Genomic DNA, 22,822 nt, shown 5'->3' with positions numbered 1-22,822 from the left:
AATAATTGTCACTTTATGCTGTTTTTCCAAGAAAGCATTACTCTTTTTGGGGCAATTTTATCGTTCAATAAATTAGAAGAATCTATTTTAAGGAATTATAATAAGTAGGGATATTTTGTAAAATATAATTATTTTTTGTTTTTCGTGGCTGAAGATTTTAGAGGGAGTTGTGCGATAGGTATAATGAGGTTTTTGGGATTGAGCTGCGTGGCTCGCTAGCAACCTCTAGCTCTTGAATTCCGCTGCCAGTCCCATGCTTTGACTGTGGCATTGAGCTCCTCAGAAGTCAGCAGAGGAGCTCAGCCGGGGGCAGGACCGTTATTTTTCACTTCGGAGATTGGAGCTTGTACGCTCGCTCAGTCGCTCTTATCGAACCATATGGCGCGCACAGCTCTCCATGCAACGCCCGTTTCACAGATTGATTTGCCTTGCTCCTCTTTTCAGAGAAACCAGAAAACTGCTTCGTCAATCTGCATTAACCTCAAAACCCGTCTGCCCAAATTAAATACTCAACGTCTACTCCGGAGATTTAAATCCTTCAAATCAATTCAGACTGTCGGATTTTCTGGTCTGCATGGTCAAATCCAGCAGAAGACCGTTCCCGTTCCTGAAATACCGTTGGACTTTAAAGACGCAGAGTTCGAGGTTCAAACCCGGTAGTTGTTTTAACCAAGCTTCAATGGATTCACTCGTGTTTTTGCTCATCGTGGGCTTCTTTTTTTGGTTACAAGTAACTTTCGGCTTAGAAAACCAGGAGCCAGGACTTGTACCTTTTGTTGCCTCAACGAAAGGTCGAGTTCATTTGGCAAATTTACTTGAGTTGTGAAGAAGCATTCGAGGCGTTATTTCTCGTTTCCTGCATGCATATTTTGTTTCGTTGGTTCAGCCATGTTGTTAAAAGTTTGGTCTTTTTATCCTTTTCTGTTTCTATTCAAATTTATTATTGCAGCATCGGAATATAATTTTTTCCCAACTTTTCAAACATAACTACGCTGTGTGGCCAATGGAATAGGCGTGTGCTTCCAGCTTTAAGGGCTTTTTTTCCTTCCCATTATGATATGTTGATACTCCTCTATAGGACCCTTTTTTAAGTATAATTTACATTACGAAAGTGTCTTATATTCAGGACCAGAGGACTACTTAGTTATTTTTATCCATTCCGCCCTCTTGCTTGTTTTGCGTCGGTCCCTGGAGTTTCATTACTTTGATTTACTCAATATACCCTTATGCTTTATGTTTCTGGCTTTCAGCATTTGGAACTGGAGGGGTTACTCTGTTCGCTATCAACATTGTGGAAACAATGGCCCTGCATTGGTTCTAGTGCATGGTTTTGGAGCAAACAGGTGCACATTGCTCATACGTTCCTTCTCATTAACTGACAACTAAATGCTATAGCCATTAATGGAAGAATTGCTTGAAAGAATTTGTATAGAAATGTTTGATGCTTACATTGGTTTTGTTTTGAAATCAAACTGGGGTCTTGATTGTGATTGTTGATATAGAAGCTTCATAAGAAAGCCACTTATGACATATGCAATTTTAAGTTCCATTATAATGGAAGTGAATTACTAAAGTGGTTTATGAAGTTTATGGAAGTCAGAAATGAGGTGCAGGGTTAAGTTAATTGTGAAGCTATCAATCAAGCTACTAAGCAATGAGGTTTTTTTTTTATTCCTCTTTTATTATTTTACTTCGCCATGTTAATAGATAGGAACGGTTATCTTTCCTAGTTTCAATCTAGAATTAATTTCTCCAAAAGTAAAGTCCACCATCTTTGGTTGGAAACCCTAAGCAGCTTCCTTTTCACTTATTTTTCGTCTTGTGGTCCATGACATAGATATTAACTCATTTTTATAGTGAAATATAAAATGGTAAGGCCTCTGGTTTTCTGGCGATGTCAGTTTGTTACTACAACAGGGAACCGAGTCAGTCAATGTGATCAATTGTCCATGGATTCAACAGATTTTGGCAATTTCTGCAGGATACAGTCACATATGTTGAGTTAATAGTACATTTTTTCTATAAAATACAGTAGTAAATAGTTCACATATCTCTGTAGTACAAGCATTTTTCCGCTTTCCGTCATACAACTAAACATACTTATGAAATATGAATATGATAATATTGTCCTTAATTCTCCGTGGGTGTGAGGATTGCGCTCCAGCCAAACACAACCAAGCTCCAGCAAAAGGAGCACAACACTAAAGCCACCTTGCTGTCCTTTCTCTTCCCATGACCTCTATGAAGAATAGAGAAATGACTTGCTATTAACTAGAGATTTTTTTCTTACATTAATGCATACATGCTCTGACATTTTAATGAGAATACCCATCATGTATTGCCCGTAGGTAAGTTTTGCCGTTTGATCCATTTGGTTCCATGCTTATTTTGTTCCTTGGAGTAACTGAGAAAACACATCGTTGCAGTGATCACTGGAGGAAAAATATTCCAGTTCTTGCAAAATCTCACCGGGTTTACTCCATTGATCTTATTGGTTATGGATATTCAGATAAACCAAATCCTCGTCAAATTATAGATGACTCATTTTATACTTTTGAGACATGGGCTGCTCAATTAAATGAGTTTTGTGTTGATGTTGTTAAGGATGAAGCATTCTTTGTATGCAATTCCATTGGAGGTGAATACTTTCGAAACTCTGATTTATTTTTCATCATGTTTCCCCGCAAGGATCTGACAATTACTCCTTTTCATCTATTCTCTGTTGTAATTATTCATTTTACTTCTTTGTTTGCACCTGTCACTTGAAAATTTTATAAAAAATCATCAATAGTTATGACTGATTAGTCTTCCATACAAACCTAAAATAAAAAGAATCCACCGATTGATGTGATTATTACCATGTTATTTTGGAATCCTAAAAATTTACTCAATGGAACTGCATGAATCGTCCCTTGGAAATGCAAAATGCTAGCGGGAGTCATTTAAACGAAACTCAGTGTACAGATTGCTTTAAATTGATGTCCTCAAGGTTACAAGAACATCCTTCAAGATCTCAACCTAGTCTAGCCAAATCAAGCATAACATTTTGAAATAAACTAGAACTTCACTTTGGAGGAGTTAGATAGAATACTATCAATATACTTTAGAAATAAACATTTTGAAGGACTCATTGCTGATGTCCTTCCTAAGAATCTTAGAAGATCTTTTCTCCTCAAATGTCTATAAGCTGGGTGTATGATTCTTTGCTCCATCTTGAGGACAAGTCTTGATGGTTATATGTAAAAGAAGAATATTGACTGACAAGCACTAGAACATAGAGTTATTATGAGTTGATTGACGGAACATAATGGTGTGCAATCAGTTGTCTTCTCTTTCCTAAGGTTATTGTAAAGCGACTATCTTTCTGTATCGCATGAGTCATACACAATACTTGGGATTTCAGTTTCTATACTATCAATACACATTTGTTCCTTATTTTTCAGGGGTGGTTGGTCTTCAGGCGGCAGTAATGGATCCACAAATCTGCAAGGGCATTATCCTTCTCAATATATCTCTGCGTATGCTTCATATTAAGAAGCAGCCTTGGTATGGAAGACCTTTCATTAGAACATTCCAGAAATTGCTTAGGTACAAAAGAAATGCAAGATTCTTCATGTTCACTTTCAGGTAAAATTTGCCAGGGAAAATTTTTACTATTCCCTTCCTGACCTTACAGGGATACTGCTGTTGGCAAGTTGTTCTTCAATGCTGTTGCAACTAAAGAATCTGTGAGGAGCATTCTTTCCCAGGTACTACCCTGTCATTGTCGAATGATTACATCTGGATGCAGATGTTATAGTAAATACTCTCCACTGTAATGATACTTGTTGCCTTCAAATTTTTTCTAGTGCTACCACGATACCTCCAAAGTGACAGATGAACTTGTGCAAATCATCCTTAATCCAGGGCTGCAACCTGGAGCAGCAGAAGTATTTCTTGAGTTTATATGTTATTCAGGTGGTCCTCTTCCTGAGGAACTACTACCCCAAGTGAAAGTAAGCTTCCTCTTCCCGCTGTGCTCTCAAATAAAAAAATCCTAGACATGTGTCTCGTGGGGAATCAAACAAGTGAATACAAGTTAAAAAGCTAAAATGAGATATTTTATTTAAAGTTCTCTGTTTTTTTTTTTTTTTTTTTTCCAGTGCCCAGTTTTGATAGCATGGGGTGATAAGGATCCGTGGGAACCAATCGAGATTGGAAGAAACTTTCAGGATTTTGATTCTGTAGAAGACTTCGTTGTCCTTCCAAATGTTGGTCATTGCCCCCAGGTTCGTGCTGTGTGTTACAGCGGTGTCATGTTCATGCTCTTTCTACATGGCTTGAGTATTCGAAAGAGAATCCTTTCTCATTATATAAATGTGATATATGCAATATCTATTATATTTCTATCATCATTACTTAACAGTAATTGTCCTTTCTCATTGCTTCGTGTATTTAATGTACAAAACACCCTTTTCATACACAAAACCCCTTTTTTAATTCTATTTTATTTATAATCCATTCCAATTGTACCAAACTGCCTGTTAATTCTTGGGTGCCATTTTTGGCTAATACCCAGAAAATCTCCCGCTCTTCCATTCTCTCATTGTATAATTTCTCTCTTTCTATTAGTTTTTACGACTTTATTTTGTTTTTGGTTATGATGTCATTGATTATTAAATCCAAATGATTGCATGAAGGATGAAGCACCTCATCTTGTGAACCCACTTGTGGAGTCCTTTGTGGCAAAGCATGCTGAATCCTCATCTATTAACTCCTCAACAGTTAGCTGATTGGACTTGGCTGTTAGTCAGTTGATGCTGCTCAATGCACTGGAGTGGTGTATGTTTCTCAAATCAGAATTGAAGCCGTCGGGAATGCGTTTCATTTTTTCTTGTATATATTCAAGCATTACACACGTACTTGTGTCACATATCCGTGGTAAATGTGAAAAAATTATCTGCCAGTTGCCGGCCCCACCACTAATTTTGTGGTCCTTCAATGTCTTCCGATGTATTTACATGTAATCATACTTTATCCGTTTGGGAATTGTATATGGCGCTTCTTTGACCTCATGTTGTTCCAGTTTCCGGAACCAGTTGAAGTTTCTGTTCATTTCTGAATTCTGATACCATGATTGGTTAAAAATGCAGTCCGCACAGGGTGATATTGAAGCTTTTTGTCAATTTGTTTAATTTGGTTATTCATGTGTGTCTATGTTTTTATTCGCGTATGCCTGCGTGTGCGCAGGTGTGCATGGGAGAAAAATTTTTTTTTTTTTTTTCCTGGTTTCTTGTAATCATCAAAGAAGGTGATTGGGAGTGTTACGGGTATAGGTTTATGCCAACTGATGGTCGGTGCATCTTCTACTTGGTAGAGTTATCAAGAGTTGTGGCTCATTTGATGCGACCGAAGTGTCTTGGAACTTTGACATGCCCTGATCACTCCCAACCCTCTATGCCTCCTTGTAATCAAAAAAGAAAGAGAAAAAAAGATAATGCTTTATGTTGCAAGGAGATTAATGAGAATAGGGATTGAATAAGTATTGAGTTAATAAGTGGTGGGACCGCTGGCCATCATAATTTGTAATTCACGCTTGATCTCCCTAATGCGATCATCAATGACCCCAAAAACAGGGCATCCCTCTCCCAAAGTGTTATTAAAATGGCTAATGGTTTTATGACCTAATAGCACGTCGCAGTCTACTTTTAGCAATGAAAGATTGTAGGTTTGATCTCTTTCGAGCATTTATTTATGTGATGTAATTTAAAAAAGGTGCTTTTAAGATAGATTCTTCGAAATAACTTTATCTAAAATGAGAGAAGAGATATACACACGAGTTTGTCTTTTAATATTTGAATCTCATAGAAGTAGGAGCTACCACCATTCTAAATTTATCTAGTCTCTCACTTTAAGTGATTCATTTTGAAGCTGTTAAAGGGAATCCCCAGTTATAACTCGTGTCTACTCCACAAAGCCACTGAAATTAAAGCTAATGGTTCTATTCTGTAGTGGCCATTATATGGTATATATTGCTTTTGTTATGTTGCAAAGTAAAGGCATAAAGCGTCTAGCTCCACAGCTAGTTGGCGGATGACATACACCAACTCCTCCTCTAGTTATAAAGGAAAAAGGAAAACCAACCAACGATCATCATCGTGCTCATTCTTTCTTTATGTTATTGATAATAATGTCCAAGAAGTTGAAGAAGCGATTTCTTGTCAAGGATTTCTCGTCATATGTTACAATGATTCCGCTGTCAGTCATGATGAGTCCAAGATATATGAAACAAACTTGTGTGAAAATGGTGGACCACCGATGGCCTAATGTCAGATTCAAACACTGGCCGAACATCGTGCATATTAGACTTTTGTGAGGAAAAGTTTGTTTATCACAATTTTGCAATTAGAGGAATAATTCGTTTCGGTGGTTATACACAATATAATGGGAGTTAATTATATGAATTTGTATTGGTCAGATAAAGGTATTCACTTTTTTTTGTTAAAAAAAAAAAGAGAAAAAGATTGTGAGGAAAGCACAAAATTAAAGGAAGAGAAATGACAGCCACTAGGGTAATGGGGCTATATCAGGATAAGCAGGTCGTGCATGTTAATTATGGTGCGAATGCAGTTCCGCAGCCCTAATCTTTCAAGAACTTAAAAAAAAAAAAAAAAAAAAGCTAAAATCAGCGTCTTCATTCCCTTCCGTTATGTCCATTAATTATCTATCGTATGTGAAAGCCAATCACGAATTAAGATACTCTTCCGGTTATTAATATAGGACCTAATTGTTGAGTTAGTTTTGATTCTAAATATAAGATCCATTTCTCATATTTATCAATTTTCTCTAAATTATCCCTATGGATACTCCATCAACTATAATTAATTAAGTAGAAGAGAAAGATGAGGTATTAAGAAAGATGATTATGGTATTTTAGTAAAAACGTGTTATATTTTTTATAATTAACTAACTTATCTAACTTTCTTAATCTAATCAAATTAGTTAAATTGGTATTATATTAAGAACCGGAAGAGTAATTATGTATGCATAAATATAAATATATGCGCGCCATACCTTCATCACGATCTAATGTATAGAGTGGAGCCAAGTGTTAGGTTTGTAGGTTCGGTTCTTGCCTTGAAGAAGAAGAATAGCATTCTAAAAGCCAAGGCAATGAGAGAAATGGAGGCACGTGGAGAAGGATACATATGTGTGTGTGTGTGCGGAGGCTAGAGGAGGAGGGGGGTGAATATAGAGGAATGATGTTGGGGTGTGGGTGAATGGTGATGCAGAAGTGACGACAGGGAGGAACCATTTTTTTCTTTTTTTGAATTGAGAGAGGAACCACTTTATGGAAACGGAGGGGCAAGCAAGAGAGGGGAGGGAGAATATGTATATAAAAGCATTACGGAACCAATGAAGAGGAAGGGAGGAGTGAGAATGTGGTTTGACTGAAATTAAGAATCGGATGCGGCCATCTCAATTCTCACGCGTCATACATATGCAGCTCCCTCCTTAGCTATACCTACTTCTTCAACGTTGCCATCATTCAGTATTATTTATAAGACGAGACGCGATGCGATGCGGCCTTTGCTGGATCGCTGCTCATGTCATGGCTAAACTCAAGAGGGTGTGTGTTTTCTGCGGAAGCAGACCTGGCAACAGAAACATATTTAGTGACGCTGCCCTCCATCTCGCTACACACCTCGTACGTAATTCCTCCTCTCCCTCTTTCTCTGATCTCTCATCTCTCTCTCTCTCTCTCTCTCTCCCTATTTCATATATATATATATTTATATATATAATTCAATTCATTGTGCAGGTTGAGAGGCGGATGGATTTGGTGTATGGAGGAAGCAGTACTGGATTAATGGGTGTGGTTTCCCGGACAGCACACCAAGGCGGCTGTTCTGTGGTAGGGTGAGACGACTCCCTCTCACCCATATATGTAAAACCTTGAACTTGTTTTTAACTCACACCGTACCTATAGAATGAAACCAGAAATTCTAGACATCATTGGCATGTCACGCCGTGGCCCTAAATTCAACTTTCTCAGCACTCATCATTAAATTAAAGTGATTCCAGTTCTGATTCATCATTTCCCTTTTTGAAACAGAATCATCCCGGCTGCACTCGTTCCTGCTGAGGTATCGTATTCGTACACATGAATGATGAGTCAAACTCATCTCTCTGAGGATCAAAACTTAAGCCTGATTGTATTATGCACACACACAAACACAGAATAGACATGAAGAATGAGGGAGTTGTAGTTTGAGTCATTGATTATGGGGTGTACGTGAGGTAGCGCAGATATCAGGGCATGCAGCGGGACAAGTGTTGGTTGTTTCGAGTATGCACGAAAGGAAGGCCGAGATGGCTCGTCGAGCAGATTGCTTCATTGCACTCCCCGGTACTTATTTAATTATTAATCAACTTCATATCTCTTTCATCAATTCATACCAATCATATTACCATATATCATTTTAATTATTGAACATACATACATACATACTCGTATGTATAGGAGGATACGGAACCATGGAAGAGATGCTGGAAATCATAACCTGGTCTCAGCTCGGCATCCATAACAAACCAGTAAGTTCTCCTCTCTCTAATCTTCATCCCCTCATGGACTTTGTTTTCTGATCTATTACGTGCTCCTCCCCCTTCATGAAACCGTGTTCGGACCTGAAATTCCTTGGATAATTTATTAATAATCTTATATCAATTTAAATTAATTTGGGAATCTCAATTTGCGTGTTGCCAATTATTAAATCTTGTAGTCTTTTCTAAATGACAACACATTGTATACGCCTTGTTGTATGATTCCGTTGGACTAAATAAAACTTCAAAGAGAGACTGACGTATAGAGATATCAGTGGTTTATTATATTAAATATTGCTCTCTATATCTTTTGGCCGTCGTCCATTGACCATCCAGGTACATTAATTTAATAATAATAATAATGTGCTAATGTTGATATAACGTGGGCATGCTATCAATACCTTAAATAAAAATTAAAGAAATAGTACCGTATATCAATAGCTACATCTGGAATAAATTCTACGCACGCCGTATTGGAAAGTTTTAGTATTAAGATTAGTAAACGCAACCACGCTATTATAATATAAAGCCTCGATCTGACCAAAGAAATACGATAAAATAACAACCAAGTCGAGAAGTGTTATATATATCTTTCTAGGATTATGAACTGGTTAATCTTCGTTCGCTCCACGCCCTCCCGGCACATGGTTAATTATTTTCTTTGATTAGATACCATATGTTTGTTAAGATTTTTTTTATGATGACCTTTTTTGTTTCTGTAAAAATGTCCGCATCCCCTTTTTTAATGGAAATTAATAAATGAGATGCTTAAGTTTATATACTGAAATTCCAATCAAATCAAAGTAAGTGAATTTTTTTCATGCATTATGTATTCTAGATTTTTTTTTTCCATTTTTTCTGATTTGGTTTAATAAAAGTATATTGAATACATAAGTTTAAGCATATGATACTTCTTCAGGTAGCTAATCATTCTTTTACTGTGATTTTTTTTTTGCTGCGTAGAGGTATTCTTCTATTAGAAATAATTTTGTTTGGAGCATTACCAATACTAAACTCTCTCGGTAGGAACTTAAATATTAATTCAGCACGTTATGAACGATTGACCTTTTGCTAAACCTAATCCTATTGGTTGGAGTGAATTGTTTTAAAACAAAGAGTGGCGTTACTGCGGGCAGTCTTTATAATGATGATTGTTATTAACTAGAAAATAATCTGCCACGCTCCACACACGTGATAAATGTTTGAAGGAACAGGATCAGTTGGACAGTCGTTTAGACTCACTCTGAAGACAAACTAGATTTAACTGATTCTGGCCAAAGGGGATGTCTTCGAATTCACGCTCGCGCTCCAATTGCATATAACTCGAAATCTCTTAATTATTCAGTCTAAGAAAATAATTGATTCACACGCGATTGCGTTAACATTAATTAATCATATTGATATGGGGCTGCTCAGCACTTGCGTCTCAAATTGGTCTCCTCTCATTGTGGGTATGTGTGATAGGAACGGCCATGATTATGACGCAACAACCATTGTTTAGGTACATGATTGAACTACTAATCCTTGTAGTTGAAGCAGGAATTTGGTAACACAAGTCACAAAACTGACATGAAGTTGGTTGGCTTTGAAATGAATTCAGTAGTCCCTCAACAGGCCTAGTCACTACCAGTAAATAAGACAAACACTCCACAATGTTAACAACACAAGTTGGACATGAACCATGATGCTCTGTGCTTCCGAATGAATAGGTTGGGATCTTAAACGTGGACGGCTACTACGATTGCCTGCTTGCATTGTTCGACAAAGGAGTTGAGGAGGGATTCATCAAACCCGCCGCCAGGAATATCGTCATATCTGCAACCACCCCGGAGGAGCTGCTCCGCAAGATGGAGGTAACACTCCCTCGCTCTCTGTTTAATTGACTTTTCCAACTTCCTTAGCAAGGATCAAATCTTCGTTGCCTGTTTACCCTTGCACCCAGAAGCTGTTACAAAACTTGTATCATCGTTACAGCCACTTCACATGCAACTAAAATGAAAGTAGAGGCGGATTCATTCCTCTCCTCAACAACAGTAAAAGTAAATGTGATTCAATATGCATGACGCAGAGGCCAGCTCCATTGATGAGTGTCATCTTCCAATCTGCAAATCAGTTCTGTGAAAATTCGCTCTCCATGGGCTTTGCTAACAACTAACAACTGAGCTCAAGGTTTACAAGCATTTTCTGTTTTTGCAGGAATACACACCCGTGCATGAACAGGTGGCACCGCATGAGAGCTGGAGCAAAAATGAAAGTACAGATTCACAGTAATTTGTATTTTTGAATAAAATAACAATTGCCCTGTGTCTCCATGCTTCTGAAGTCTGAAGCAGTAATTTGTACTTTGAAAAAGGATCTGTCTGTCTTTGAACACTAAAGGCAGCAATGTGAGTATGAGCCATGATGGGCTTTATAAGGAACAGATCCCCAAGAATTGAAATAATTTAAAATGCTGTCTGAATCAATATTTTAATATCCAGAGCCAACAGAAATTAGAAAAAGCGAGAGCAAATATACCTATTGTCGAAGGAAATTCTTAACTTTCTCAAGGGGAAAAATTATCAACTAATCATACATGAGGATCTAAAGCACAGACAAAAAGATTATTGCGGACTAAACCCCTTCGCTATTCAGATATTGTAAGGGGGGTGGCTTCCGCTCAGAACGCAAATACATCCTTATATTTATCGATTTTCATGGTCCAATGCGGAAAGAAAACTCAAAACTCGTGTCGGACATCAAGTGGGAACCCAGCAACGATTTCAGACCACCCCATTGGCCTAAAGAAGCAAATTTCACATGATCAAGATAAAGAACTTCAATACTGTTTCTAAACTAGGTGAACAAGTATTCTTGCAATTTTTCACTTTACGAATGATCTTTGTAGTACACCTTCAAATCAATTATAAACTCCGTCTCTTCTTGACATTGTTTTTCCAGCTTGGAACCTAGTCCTGCTTTGTCATGTCCTCTCATACTAAAGAGGATTTTCTTCTTGATAAACCCATTTGAAAAATCTAAAGCTCCTTCAAAATTCAAATTGATTGAACAATGATTATCCAATGAAAAACATGAACGACATGAGCAAATTCACAGACCTAACTCATAATTGTCTCCTAACATTGTATAATGTGCATCAATAATGAACAAACTGAGGCTCAATTGTTTTTATATTACTGAGGGGATATTTCATTCTGGAATAAATTGTTCAGGGCCTTTGGAGATAAATGAGCATGGCCATAGGTTTAGAGAGGCTTGTGCTTATATGATTCAAAGGACTTGGCAGAATCAAGAGAGTTGACAATCTATTGCCATGTGTTGTTTTTCTTGAATTGAGAATATTTAGCTAGAGCAGAATGTTACTATTTCCAATGGTACATTCTTGTATTAATATGCCCTGTCCCTATGTGCAAGGATTTTGCTTGGGTGTCTTCAAGAGGATGTCTCTTTCAAGGTCTGCTAAGGGTTGGGGCAGTTTTGCCACGTAGTTAAATTTTTATCTCTTTTACTTTTGTTGTTCAGTTTTATTCTTTGACCTGCTTTACGGAAGATACCATGTCCTCCTTATCTTTCTCCTCTCAATAACATTTCTTTTTTCAGAAAAACAAAATCATGTGCTGTAAGCACCAAAATAAGAAAAATAGGCATAGCCCGAGACAAGATGGTAAGTTTGATTGGAAGAATCACCAAGAAACTACTTTCTGAGTTTAACGATGAAATAATACAACTACTATATCCATTGAACCTAGCATACTGTCCATCGCAAAGACATAGTATGCAGTCCAATTATTGATTACCCGCATTGATTATCAAGAAAAAGTTTATAGGTCATTACTTGTTTCTAACCTTTTCTGAGTTAATTACAAAACCATTTTCCAAACATCAAATGGAAGTCTAAGCTTTGAAATATTAACGTTACCCTTGCCTTCAAGCCTTCATGGAGTTACTATTTGGTTAGGTCGTGGAGTCAACAAAATATTTAATGAGATGAAAATAGAGACATAATCTAGCACCTTCTAAGACAATGCAGAAAGTCAAGAAAGACGATGGAAAGAGGAGATTCTGTTGAAGGTATATAGAATCAAGACAATTAACATAATTCATCAGCAACCAATACAATAAAAAAACATGCAAGTACAACAAGAACTCAAGAAACTTAAATCAAACCCCATTGTATGAATCTGAACCTGGATCAATGAGGAAGACAGTGCTAAACCATTAATTTGAAGGAGCATATATAATTTCGCCAACCTGATCAGCATGTATTAATTCCATCCTTACAATCTTTAGTGAGATTATAAAATGTTTCCACGCGTGTCTTCGCCCGATAAAAGACCTCAGTATCCACTGCAACTCTCATGTAGCCATCAAACTCCACGGGTTTTCCGTTGTTCAGAAGCCTAGTTTCATTGTACCATTCACTCGTGTTGCCCCACAATTCCTTGTAATCATCAAGCAAATGGACCTTATAATTAGATCTCAATTTATCAAAGTAATTGTAGTATGGCTCATTGGTGGCAATATACAAATTTCTCCAAGGCTGAATCATCCCTTTAAGCTTTTCAAGAAGAGCATCAGGTGATGTGTCAGAATCTAAATGAGGCCATAGCTCCTTATTTTGTGCTTTCCCCCCTCTAACCACATGGACTGCATCAAAATCCCAGTCCATTCGACCACTAATCTCTGAAACAATATTCATTAATCTCTTTGATTTCCACAAAGCATGCCATGGCCTTTGAATGTACTTTGCAGCCTGACCCTCACATACTCTATACCAGTAATTCTCTGGCTCTGGGGCATCAAACTGCCTCCATATGATCGTGCTTTTATCCTTCTTTAGCTGCAATGGTGTCACCTTATGGCTTACAACCTTCCTAATTGGCACTTTCCTCTTATGGCTCTTATTCCATTTTTTCCAATCTCTCAAAAATTCACCCTCCTCCACAACAGATGCTGTCTCCTTTAGATGCTCAAAATCAAAGTAGTATCTAAAATCCTTTCCTTCCTCATCTTTGTTACTGGGGTTATAAGTTGCAGCCAAGCACATACTCAAGTCCATCACAAATGTTCTATTCAGATAAATTGCCTCTCCCAAGCCACACAAGAAGCTCCACATGTAATGATTCATTCCCTTGCAGTAATCCCCTCCACGTGAATAATACAAGTATTTCCCCTTCCTAAAATTCATCACTGATCCCAAACTGGGGATCGTGTCATTGATCTCATCGTCATGGATCTGAGGGACAACTTTAGGATTTCCACCAGCCCTTGTAGCATTGGTTCTGATCCTGGGGCGCCTGGCATTTAAGCCCGAATGCCAACCACCAGAATGCACTACCTTATATGTACAATTCTCTCCAACACCAAACCTAAACCTCCTAAAATCTCTATACTTTCGCCATGACTTCTCCCTCTTGTTCCGGAACCTCCATGCCACATCACACTCGTCAGGCTTTGACCCATTAACCGGAGTCTGGTAATCCAAGAATGCAATGGACTTGAAGACCTTGAGATTAAACTTTTCGACTGCAATCAACACATGAGGATCTGAACAATTCACGAAACCCAAGTCCTCGCAGTCTGGTAGCGGCGGGGTGGAATTCGTGATTTGGTTCTCGATCTTCTCGATCGCCGCCTCCGTGATTGGGGTTGAGGCCGCTTTGGGCGAGGCGGCCGGGGGGAGGACGGACGGCAAATCTTCACCGGTTTTGATTATGGAATTGTCAGTTTGGAAGGTGGCGTTTTCGGATTCAGTGAAGAGCCTAGTGAGAGCTGGAGCAGATTCCAGCCATGGATCCGGGGGTTGGTAGGTGATGGCAATGACAGTGAAAATGAGAACTGAGAAAACGAAGACAGAAAAGCAGAGATTGCTAATAAGTTTGATGAGGTTTTGCCCAATGGGCTCAGTAGCAGGATTCGATTCTTTCATGGGTTTCTATGGAAACCCAGAATCTGAGGAAAGTCAGGACTTAAGAGTGACAGAGAAAACGGGGGATTATTGGAGAAAGAGAAGACGGTAGGAAATGGAAGAGAGAGCGTAAGAGAAGGGCTTACAGAGGCGGTGGGTGTGGCTGTGGCCGTGACGTTGATGGCCGATCTGAATCAAGTCAGTTCAACTTCTCTCTGCGACTTCATTTTACCGCGTGTCTTCACTTTTACGACTTACTACATTTTATTCTTTATTGGAAAATTACAGAGTCTCAAGAAGCAAAATTTATTCACCTCGTCGGGTCAAAAAAAAATTTATTCACCTCGGACTTAAAGAATATCAAAATTAATAGCAGGTACTAAGAGATCTTACAGTATTATATTACAATTGTAAAATGATATTTTATCCCTCCTAATCTAAGGTTCCTAATTCAAAGTTTAGACACTCTCCGTCTTGCCTCAGCATTCAAACTACTCTCTGCCTCTCGCTTCAGCATCTGAAGTAAAGGCATCAGCCACATAGCGCCTCTCGTACTCGCTGTCTCTCTATTCATAGTTATTCCCAGGCATCATGTCTCCCTTTGTGGTCACTCACCATGGTATAATTGCTTCCCTATTGTGTCATCTCTTCTTTTAGCAATCAATTTGTCATCTGTCGTCTCTCCAAGTCATAGTGAGCCTCTCGACATCTTTGTTTGTCGCAAACTGTACATCACCATATTGCGTCTGTCCCTATTGCAAATTATACGTCGCTAATACGATTGACAACCTTAACGGTGAATGTTAACAACCCAAGAGGAAGCTGTTGATCTAAGCAGTATTGCTGACAATTGACTCTGTGAAATAACACAACCTCTAACCAAATAGTATTATTATCATATATAATAACTTTAAGAATAAAATAAGAAATTGTTTCAAGGCATTAACAGTTTTAAGTACATGAAATTGAATTACATCAGAATTTTATTACAAAGATCTATTAACAACCTCAACGGCGAGTATTAGCAACCCAAGGGGAAGTTAGTGACAATCTAGGCAGTGTTGTTGACAACAAACTCTGTAAGATAACATAACCTCTGCATAATATCAAATTATAACCAAATAATATCATATAACAACTTTAACACTAAAAGCATGTGTGAAAAAATCATGGAACATTGGAAATACATGAAATTGTTACTTTATATCAGTAACTTAATTCAGATAGCCATTAATAACCTCCACGGCATGTAATAACAAGCCTATGACAATTTATTAACAAGTATAACAAAATAAAAATATGAGATTACATCAGATTACTTGCAGATGTCATTTACCACTTCATATATATATATCTACAATGTAACTACACCAAATTTACAACCAATTCAAAAAAGTATATGAGTTGCATGTGTACCTAATGACCCCTTAATTAGAGATGTGTGTAATAATATTTACAAAACAATATTATCACATGCATTCACACCAAAAAAAAAAAACATAAAGAAGCCACCAACAAAGCTCAACTTGGATTGAGATTCTTGCAAGTCTTTACAATATGGTCTGGTTTGTGACATCTTTCACAATAGTAAAGCCTTTTGTTTTAAAATTGAAATTCAATCCGTCTTAAGCAGAACAATTGACAACAGACGAGTCATAGGGCCGTCAATGACAACCCTTGACCACTGCAATGACAACTTAAGCAGAACAATTGATAATAGTCAATACTACTTTAAAATCAAAATAAGTAAATTCACTTACACATGTTGTTGCTCTTCCTTTTCTGGGGTAGGGGTTCATCCCTTGTTAGTTGTGAATTTGCACCTCCATTTTTTTATATATACATGACTACTTTCTCTATTAAAGTTAATTAAATGTTCCACTTCTTCATCATTTGCAAGATCTACAAATATATATTCATCAAAGGTTATTATAAATTTTGATAACCATCTCATTACTTTTTTTCCTTCATTGATGCTATCATTGCTCTAAATTCTTCATATATTGTGCCTTTCTTTTTCACTTTTGTTCTTACAACACCTCCAACATACTGGAAGGACACATTTTTCCCAATACGGTGGCCTTTCGGCAAACACTATATAAGTACAATATTGCTATAAAGTTTTTATACAATAATGATTTCAGCATTAAAGTTGTTATATTGTGTTATTTGGTTATAATTTGATCTTATGTAGAGGTTATGTTATCTTATAAAGTCAGTTGTCAACAGATACTGCCTAAATTGTTAACAACTCCCTTATGTTATAAATACTTATTGTTGAGGTTGTCAATACACCTCTGCCATAAAATTCTGTTATAATCCTATTGAATTTAGTTAAAGTTGTTAATGTCTTGAAACCGCTTCCCATTTTTGCATTAAAATTGTTATATTATACTATTTGGCTATAATTTGATGTTATGTGGAGGTTATGTTATTTCACAAAGTCAGTTGTTAGCAGACACTGTTTAGGTTGTCAATAGCATCCCATTAACTTGTTAATACTCGCTGTTGATGTTGTCAATAGATCTTTGTAATAAAATTCTGCTATAATCCTATTGGGTTTAGTTAAAGATGTTCATACCTTTCAACAGCTTCCCATTTTAATATTAAATTTGTCATATTATACTCTTCCGGTCCTAAATATAAGGTCCATTTTGTAGTGTAATTTACACTACAAAATGGACCTTATATTTAGGACGGGAGTAGTACTATTTGATTATAATTTGCTCTTATGTGGAGTTTATATTATTCTATAAAATCAGTTGTTAGCAGATACTGTCTAGGTTGTCAATAACTTCCTATTAGGTTATTAATACTTGCAGTTGAGGTTGTCAATCACATTGACAAAAAAACCTATGAATTGGGAATCTTAGATTAAGAGAGAGAGTGATATCATTTTTACAATTATAATACAATACTTTAAAGTCTCTTGGAACCTGTTATTAATGTTGACTTTTTTTTAAGATCTTAGATAATAAATTCTACTCTTTAAAACTTGTGTGTAATTTTTCCTCGGGGGGCATGTTACTTCTTAATCCTCATGCACAAGGTAGTGGAAGAAATTGATGTCGGATTTTGCTATAAATCATTTTTCTACTTTTAAGAGACAAATTATCTTTAAAAATGATACACTAAAGAAAATTAAAATTAAAATTAAAAAAAGTGAGTGAGACGGAAAGGATTACATATATAAATAAAATCTAAGACCACTCGTTAAAAAACCAGGCCAATCACACCATGACACATGTCGCACCGTGGTTTACAAAAAGGAAATATTTCTGACCGAAGAAAAAAGTTATTGGGTGAAAAATATGCTTCACAATTCACATTTTTAATTTAATAATTTATTCCTACCTAAAACTATTTCCTGCATTGATTAAAAAGGGAGAGAATGCTTCTTCCTTAAAAGAAGAAGAAGAAGAAGAAGTGAAATCAGAGACGAGTCACATGCATGATTCATCCATGCCGAAAAGTACTCTCCAGTACTAAAATATCAATATAAGATTTTACAAGGTATTAAACCGGTAAAGAGCCTTTCGTTTTTTATCAGAATGATAACCTTTCAAGTATCAACATAAAGTTCGCGTGATGGAATGAATATATGGAGTAATATGTTTCATTACTCATGATTTCACGAACTCCTTTTCTTGTTCACAATCTGAGTATGCAATCCATCCGCCTCAAGTTTCCACACAACACACATGATTATGCAATGCTGTTTCATTACATATCGCTGCAGAAACAAGTACAATTACATATCATTGTAACACTTCCCAAACACACGCATTAGTGATTTTATATTTAAACAAACAAGTGGCGGCCGATGCACTTATTTACTTGTTTGTTTCCACATGCGACGCTATCTAAACGTTGTTCCGCACAAGGCATTACTGTACAACGGGCATATACAGCAGCATTAGTAGTTCTGCGAAGTGCTTTTGTCACCAGAAGCATCCTTTTCAGCGGAAGGCATGATCATAGTCGTGATAACGGAAATTCTTGTAGATGAAGTGAGCTAACCATCTTGATAACGCAAATGACAGTACTGCCATCACAACCAGGGAATTTCTTGCGGCTGCTGATAACATACCCTCTCTCATTGCCGCCACAACCCCTACTGAAGCAACTGATATTATCTGCAGCGCCACTTCCACCACATTCAAACTTTTGTAAGCTAATTTGCAGCTCTTACAGTTTACCACGTGAGACCAGTACCTGCCAAAATTGCCAATCGTTTTTAAGAGGAAATTGACGGTCTTTCTGAAAAACAAATAAAACTGAAACTGAGTCAAGGAACCAGATGGTCGTAGCTACCTATCCATTAGTTGTTCTCTCGGAGGAATCGGAGGAAGGAACCCGCTATATTTTCCTCTCCACTCAACTTGGCCGCCTGAGTACTTTCTCAACCACTTCCTGAAACCAACCACAAGAGCATCTGACTTTGTTGGCACAAAGCAGGCTTTCTGCCAGTTGGAAGGACCGACATCCATTATTTTATGTTCCTGTCAACAAAATTTAGATGCCAAATATAAGTAATTATATTATTACAACGTTTTCCAGTAATACCAGAAGACAATATATTCTAACAAAAACCCAAATTGGTTCTCACATGCATATGCCGATTTAGACATTAAATAGCTTACAAAATGTGCGAGACGCCTTCAAATCACACGTCAAAATTTAGTTTTTGGGGGAGGACTGGAGTGCCCATCATTTGCTTAACAATACCAGGAATTCTTAGTGATTCTATCATTTATTACAAATTTTTCATAGTTAGGTCAAGGGCAAGCAAAATAACCTAATTTCTTCAGTAGCAGCCTCTATGGGCTTTCTTATAAATTGAATGTTATTTTGCGGATTATAGGACAAAAAATAAATATGCTTGGTTTCATACTTGATGCAATCTAAAGTCAATAATATCTTGAAGATGAAAATTGTAGTGACTTTTGTAATCAGCTAGTGGACAAAGAATAACTTTGAAATGAACTGGAATCACCTGAACATGAAGAAGATATAAATCAGAATCTAAAATCAGGTTTTGTCCAACATGAAATAACCATCTTGGCACAACTTTGTCAATCCAGAGTCCAAAGTTTCTTGGAAAGCTCCATATCAATCTGCTTTTACCTGGACTAACTGGAATGCAAACAAAAATCAAAGCGAACTTCCTTTGACTTGGTGATTTCTGCAATAATCCAGTCGAATGTGTTAAAATACATATAACCACATACTTGTCAAAATATTCTCCGTATATTGTAGGCAAAAAAAGAAATATTCTCCGTGTAATTGTAGTCCTGCAGATCAACTTTACCTTAGCATCCGCTGATGACGCTGAGACATTAGGCTGATCTGGCTTAGAATAAGCATAAAAAATACATGGTGACATAAATTTGCTGTTGCTCCAACCCTGATCTGCTGTGAAACCATTGATGTCTAGCGTCTCAATTGACAGTTCGAGGGGTCTGCCCCCTTCTCTATCAGCCTTCTCTGTGAAATCAATGTAGTCATGCGTAGGTAAGTGTCATGTATAAAGCAAGCAAGAACTCACTGAAGTTCAGACATTCATCTTATCTACCTTTCGGTTGTTGAGTTCGCATCAACCCATAATGTGCATATGGAACGTGGGCAGGATCCATGAGATTCTCTATCAGTACCTCATACCTGAAATTGCATAAATTTCCTAGTTAGTTACTTGAACTGTGAAAGAAAAACTTTCTTTAATTACACATGGGATAGTGCTCAATTTCATATTCAAGCATTTCAATCACAAGGACAACCCGCATGGGAATGGCTTAGTTTTTTGACATGTAACGGACTACTGATATATCTTTACAGTTAGATAGTTTTCCATAACTAATTTTGGGCTTTTAGCATTTGTCGTGAGGTAAGATGTGGTAATCAGGTGTGACTATGTTTAAGGATTGATTATGGGAATTAATGCATTTATTGATAAAATCAATCATATTTTTATTTCCCCAAATGTTTTTATCCTTCTGATCATATGGTACTACAAGTCCATTCGAAACATATCTGAAGATAAAGAATCATGAATTGTAGTCTAAGAATCATGCCCGTATGGAATATCTCTGTTTCCCATTGATCTAGTGTAAGATGGATCATCCAGTTCTGGAATGTACGGAGGCTTCTTTCTCGTAATAATATCTTTGTACTGAGGATCCGTGTTTGGCCAAAACCACAAGATATCATTCTGCACAGTACATGGATAAGCAGCTGCGCATGCTTTTTTAAATGTGTGAATCTGCAAAATTCGGTAGCAAGAGAAATTGCCATCAGATCCTGTAAGCATGAAGATTAGACTAGCGCAGAACATATGCCGCAATAAGAAAACAAGTGAACAAACAATCGATCTCGACTGCCCATCAACCCCTCGCCTCCCCTTCGCCTGTAAAAGGACAAGGAGAGAATCTATTGACTCGAAAAATTGGAAAGGAGATGATGTGGACATTGTTAATTTCAGCTTACAGTCTTAATTATGTTGAGCCATCACGATGCTTGTTCGTGATCCTTTTATGTCGTTCTGAATGATAGCTAGAACTATTATTAGCATTTGGAACCTAAAATTGGACCGTGGATACTTGTGGATAAAAATCTTTTGCCCGCTGACATTTCTCAAAACATGGAAGGAATCTTTACCGGAGGACCATCACGAGGTGCCTGAGGAATGAGCTTGCAATCTCCAGAGCCATCAAAACACCAGCCATGGTAAACACATTGCAATCTGCCCCATTGGTCAATCCGCCCTTCAGACAAAGGAGCCAGTCTATGAGGACATGTGTCATCAAACACCTTCCAAGCAGTCTCATTTCGATCCCACCACACGACCACATCAATACCCAACACCTTCTTGCCATGCGGTGCCTTCTTGTCAAGGTCGCACACCGGCATTACAGGGTACCACTGTGAATACCAATCGAATTTCTGGGTTGAGCCTTCAATTTCTGGGTCATCCACTGGTGGGTCGGTGCTGAGCTCTGTCGATACAGTAGGTGATAAAGCAGTAAAAAGCCTGGCTTTTGATTTCTTCCTATCATGTAAAGAGAGTGTCGAGTTGAGGTGGAGGTTGGGGAACATAGGTTTTCTGATCGCTGAGGTTATATCTGGCGCAGTTGAAGTTGAAATGTGAAGCGAGGGAACAGAGAAAGCCGGCAAAGCTTCCATCTTAGCTAGAAGACCGGATGCTCAACCGATGGATGGAGATAGAAGAGAAGCCGCTTATGGTACTGCAAGTTGAAACTAGAAGGAAGGTGAGCGAGGTGGATATATATACATGTGGAACATGAGGCTGCCGTTCGTCCAAGTTCTAACTAAAAATGCATGATAAATGACAATCCTCCAAAAATTGAGGCTCACGTTTGTCCCAATCTGAACTATTTCCCAGGGACGAAATTTTTTGCGAAAATTTCACTGTAGGACCGTAGAAGACAATTAATCTCAAAGAGCCTCCAAAACTTTCTGAAACCTCACTGCAAGACCAAGGGACCAATCTGATATTAATTCCACAAACGAAATGACGTCACTACCCCTAGTAGAAACTTATTTCCTTGAGGGAACAAGTGCGAGAGAGCGCATTTGTAAGAGGAACTAACCAATTTACAGAATAAATACATATATTCACACGTGGAATCAGTCCGTTCACATGTGGACTGATTCACCTGATGCATGCGTCCGTGAGGCAACAAGTGCGGGAGAGCGCATTTGCAAGGGGAACTAGCCAATTTGCAGAATAAATACATATATTCACACGTTGAATCAGTCCGTTCACATGTGGACTGGTTCACCTGAAACATGTATCCGTGAGGGAACAAGTGCGGGAGATCGCATTTGCAAGGGGAACTAACCAATTTGCAGAAGAAATACATATATTCACACATGTAATTAGTTCGTTCACATGTGGACTGGTTCACCTGATGCATGCGTCCGTGAGGGAACAAGTGCGGGAGAGCGCATTTGCAAGGGGAACTAGCCAATTTGCAGAATAAATACATATATTCACACGTGGAATCAGTCCGTTCACATGTGGACTGGTTCACCTGAAGCATGTGTCCGTGAGGGAACAAGTGCGAGAGATCGCATTTGCAAGGGGAACTAGCCAATTTGCAGAAGAAATACATATATTCACACGTGGAATCAGTCCGTTCACATGTGGACTGGTTCACCTAATGCTAAGGGTAGTGGCGTCATTTCGTTTGTAGAATTAATATCAGATTGGCTCATTGGTCCTGCAGTGAGGTTTCAGAAAATTTTGGGGGCTTTTTGAGATTAATTGTCTTCTGCGGTCCTATAGTGAATTTTTTCCAAATTTTTTCACCT

General features: G+C 37.7%; 4 protein-coding genes across 4 annotated transcripts; 2 read left to right on the top strand and 2 right to left on the bottom strand.

Moving 5' to 3' along the window:
- The first annotated feature begins 287 nt into the window (after positions 1 to 287).
- Positions 288 to 5,165, top strand: LOC114746042 (pheophytinase, chloroplastic-like). Its single transcript, XM_028934233.1, has 8 exons — positions 288 to 656; positions 1,251 to 1,343; positions 2,427 to 2,638; positions 3,444 to 3,588; positions 3,677 to 3,749; positions 3,849 to 3,995; positions 4,143 to 4,268; positions 4,680 to 5,165. Exons 1-8 carry the CDS (start codon positions 379 to 381, stop codon positions 4,770 to 4,772), a joined length of 1,167 nt encoding a protein of 388 aa, XP_028790066.1. The 5' UTR covers positions 288 to 378; the 3' UTR covers positions 4,773 to 5,165.
- Positions 5,166 to 7,197: 2,032 nt separating this feature from the next.
- On the top strand, positions 7,198 to 10,870 carry LOC114746043 (cytokinin riboside 5'-monophosphate phosphoribohydrolase LOG8-like). Its single transcript, XM_028934234.1, has 7 exons — positions 7,198 to 7,687; positions 7,802 to 7,899; positions 8,096 to 8,126; positions 8,290 to 8,389; positions 8,504 to 8,574; positions 10,293 to 10,436; positions 10,780 to 10,870. Exons 1-7 carry the CDS (start codon positions 7,556 to 7,558, stop codon positions 10,852 to 10,854), a joined length of 651 nt encoding a protein of 216 aa, XP_028790067.1. The 5' UTR covers positions 7,198 to 7,555; the 3' UTR covers positions 10,855 to 10,870.
- A 1,745-nt stretch (positions 10,871 to 12,615) lies between these two features.
- LOC114746039 (uncharacterized) lies at positions 12,616 to 14,682 on the bottom strand. The gene has a single exon (XM_028934229.1). It carries the CDS (start codon positions 14,510 to 14,512, stop codon positions 12,839 to 12,841), a length of 1,674 nt encoding a protein of 557 aa, XP_028790062.1. The 5' UTR covers positions 14,513 to 14,682; the 3' UTR covers positions 12,616 to 12,838.
- A 3,392-nt stretch (positions 14,683 to 18,074) lies between these two features.
- Positions 18,075 to 21,739, bottom strand: LOC114746040 (protochlorophyllide-dependent translocon component 52, chloroplastic-like). The gene is made up of 7 exons (XM_028934230.1): positions 21,146 to 21,739; positions 20,563 to 20,750; positions 20,067 to 20,152; positions 19,803 to 19,978; positions 19,488 to 19,676; positions 18,806 to 18,993; positions 18,075 to 18,706 (listed from the first exon to the last, which is right to left on the bottom strand). The coding sequence occupies exons 1-7, from the start codon at positions 21,668 to 21,670 to the stop codon at positions 18,451 to 18,453; spliced, it is 1,608 nt and encodes a 535-aa protein (XP_028790063.1). The 5' UTR covers positions 21,671 to 21,739; the 3' UTR covers positions 18,075 to 18,450.
- Positions 21,740 to 22,822: the final 1,083 nt, after the last annotated feature.

This window comes from Neltuma alba, unplaced genomic scaffold (genome assembly GCF_004799145.2).
Source record: "Neltuma alba isolate B1F8T4 unplaced genomic scaffold, ASM479914v2 tig00004868_pilon, whole genome shotgun sequence".
NCBI classification, from domain to species: Eukaryota; Viridiplantae; Streptophyta; class Magnoliopsida; order Fabales; family Fabaceae; genus Neltuma; species Neltuma alba.
The sequence above is the reverse complement of the archived record's forward strand: the minus strand, read 5'-3'. Positions and strand labels throughout refer to the sequence as shown.

Bases quoted from the DNA above. Each gene is read 5' to 3' on its own strand.
- LOC114746042 (XM_028934233.1), top strand. From the start codon at position 379: ATGGCGCGCACAGCTCTCCATGCAACGCCCGTTTCACAGATTGATTTG. The intron at 657-1,250 runs GTAGTTGTTTTA...TCTGGCTTTCAG, and splicing joins GAGTTCGAGGTTCAAACCCG to CATTTGGAACTGGAGGGGTT. The intron at 2,639-3,443 runs GTGAATACTTTC...CTTATTTTTCAG, and splicing joins TGTATGCAATTCCATTGGAG to GGGTGGTTGGTCTTCAGGCG.
- LOC114746043 (XM_028934234.1), top strand. From the start codon at position 7,556: ATGCGATGCGGCCTTTGCTGGATCGCTGCTCATGTCATGGCTAAACTC. The intron at 7,688-7,801 runs GTACGTAATTCC...TTCATTGTGCAG, and splicing joins TCCATCTCGCTACACACCTC to GTTGAGAGGCGGATGGATTT. The intron at 8,390-8,503 runs GTACTTATTTAA...TCGTATGTATAG, and splicing joins TTGCTTCATTGCACTCCCCG to GAGGATACGGAACCATGGAA.
- LOC114746039 (XM_028934229.1), bottom strand. From the start codon at position 14,512: ATGAAAGAATCGAATCCTGCTACTGAGCCCATTGGGCAAAACCTCATC.
- LOC114746040 (XM_028934230.1), bottom strand. From the start codon at position 21,670: ATGGAAGCTTTGCCGGCTTTCTCTGTTCCCTCGCTTCACATTTCAACT. The intron at 20,751-21,145 runs GTAAAGATTCCT...CGAATTTTGCAG, and splicing joins CACCTCGTGATGGTCCTCCG to ATTCACACATTTAAAAAAGC. The intron at 20,153-20,562 runs GCATGATTCTTA...ATGCAATTTCAG, and splicing joins AACAGAGATATTCCATACGG to GTATGAGGTACTGATAGAGA.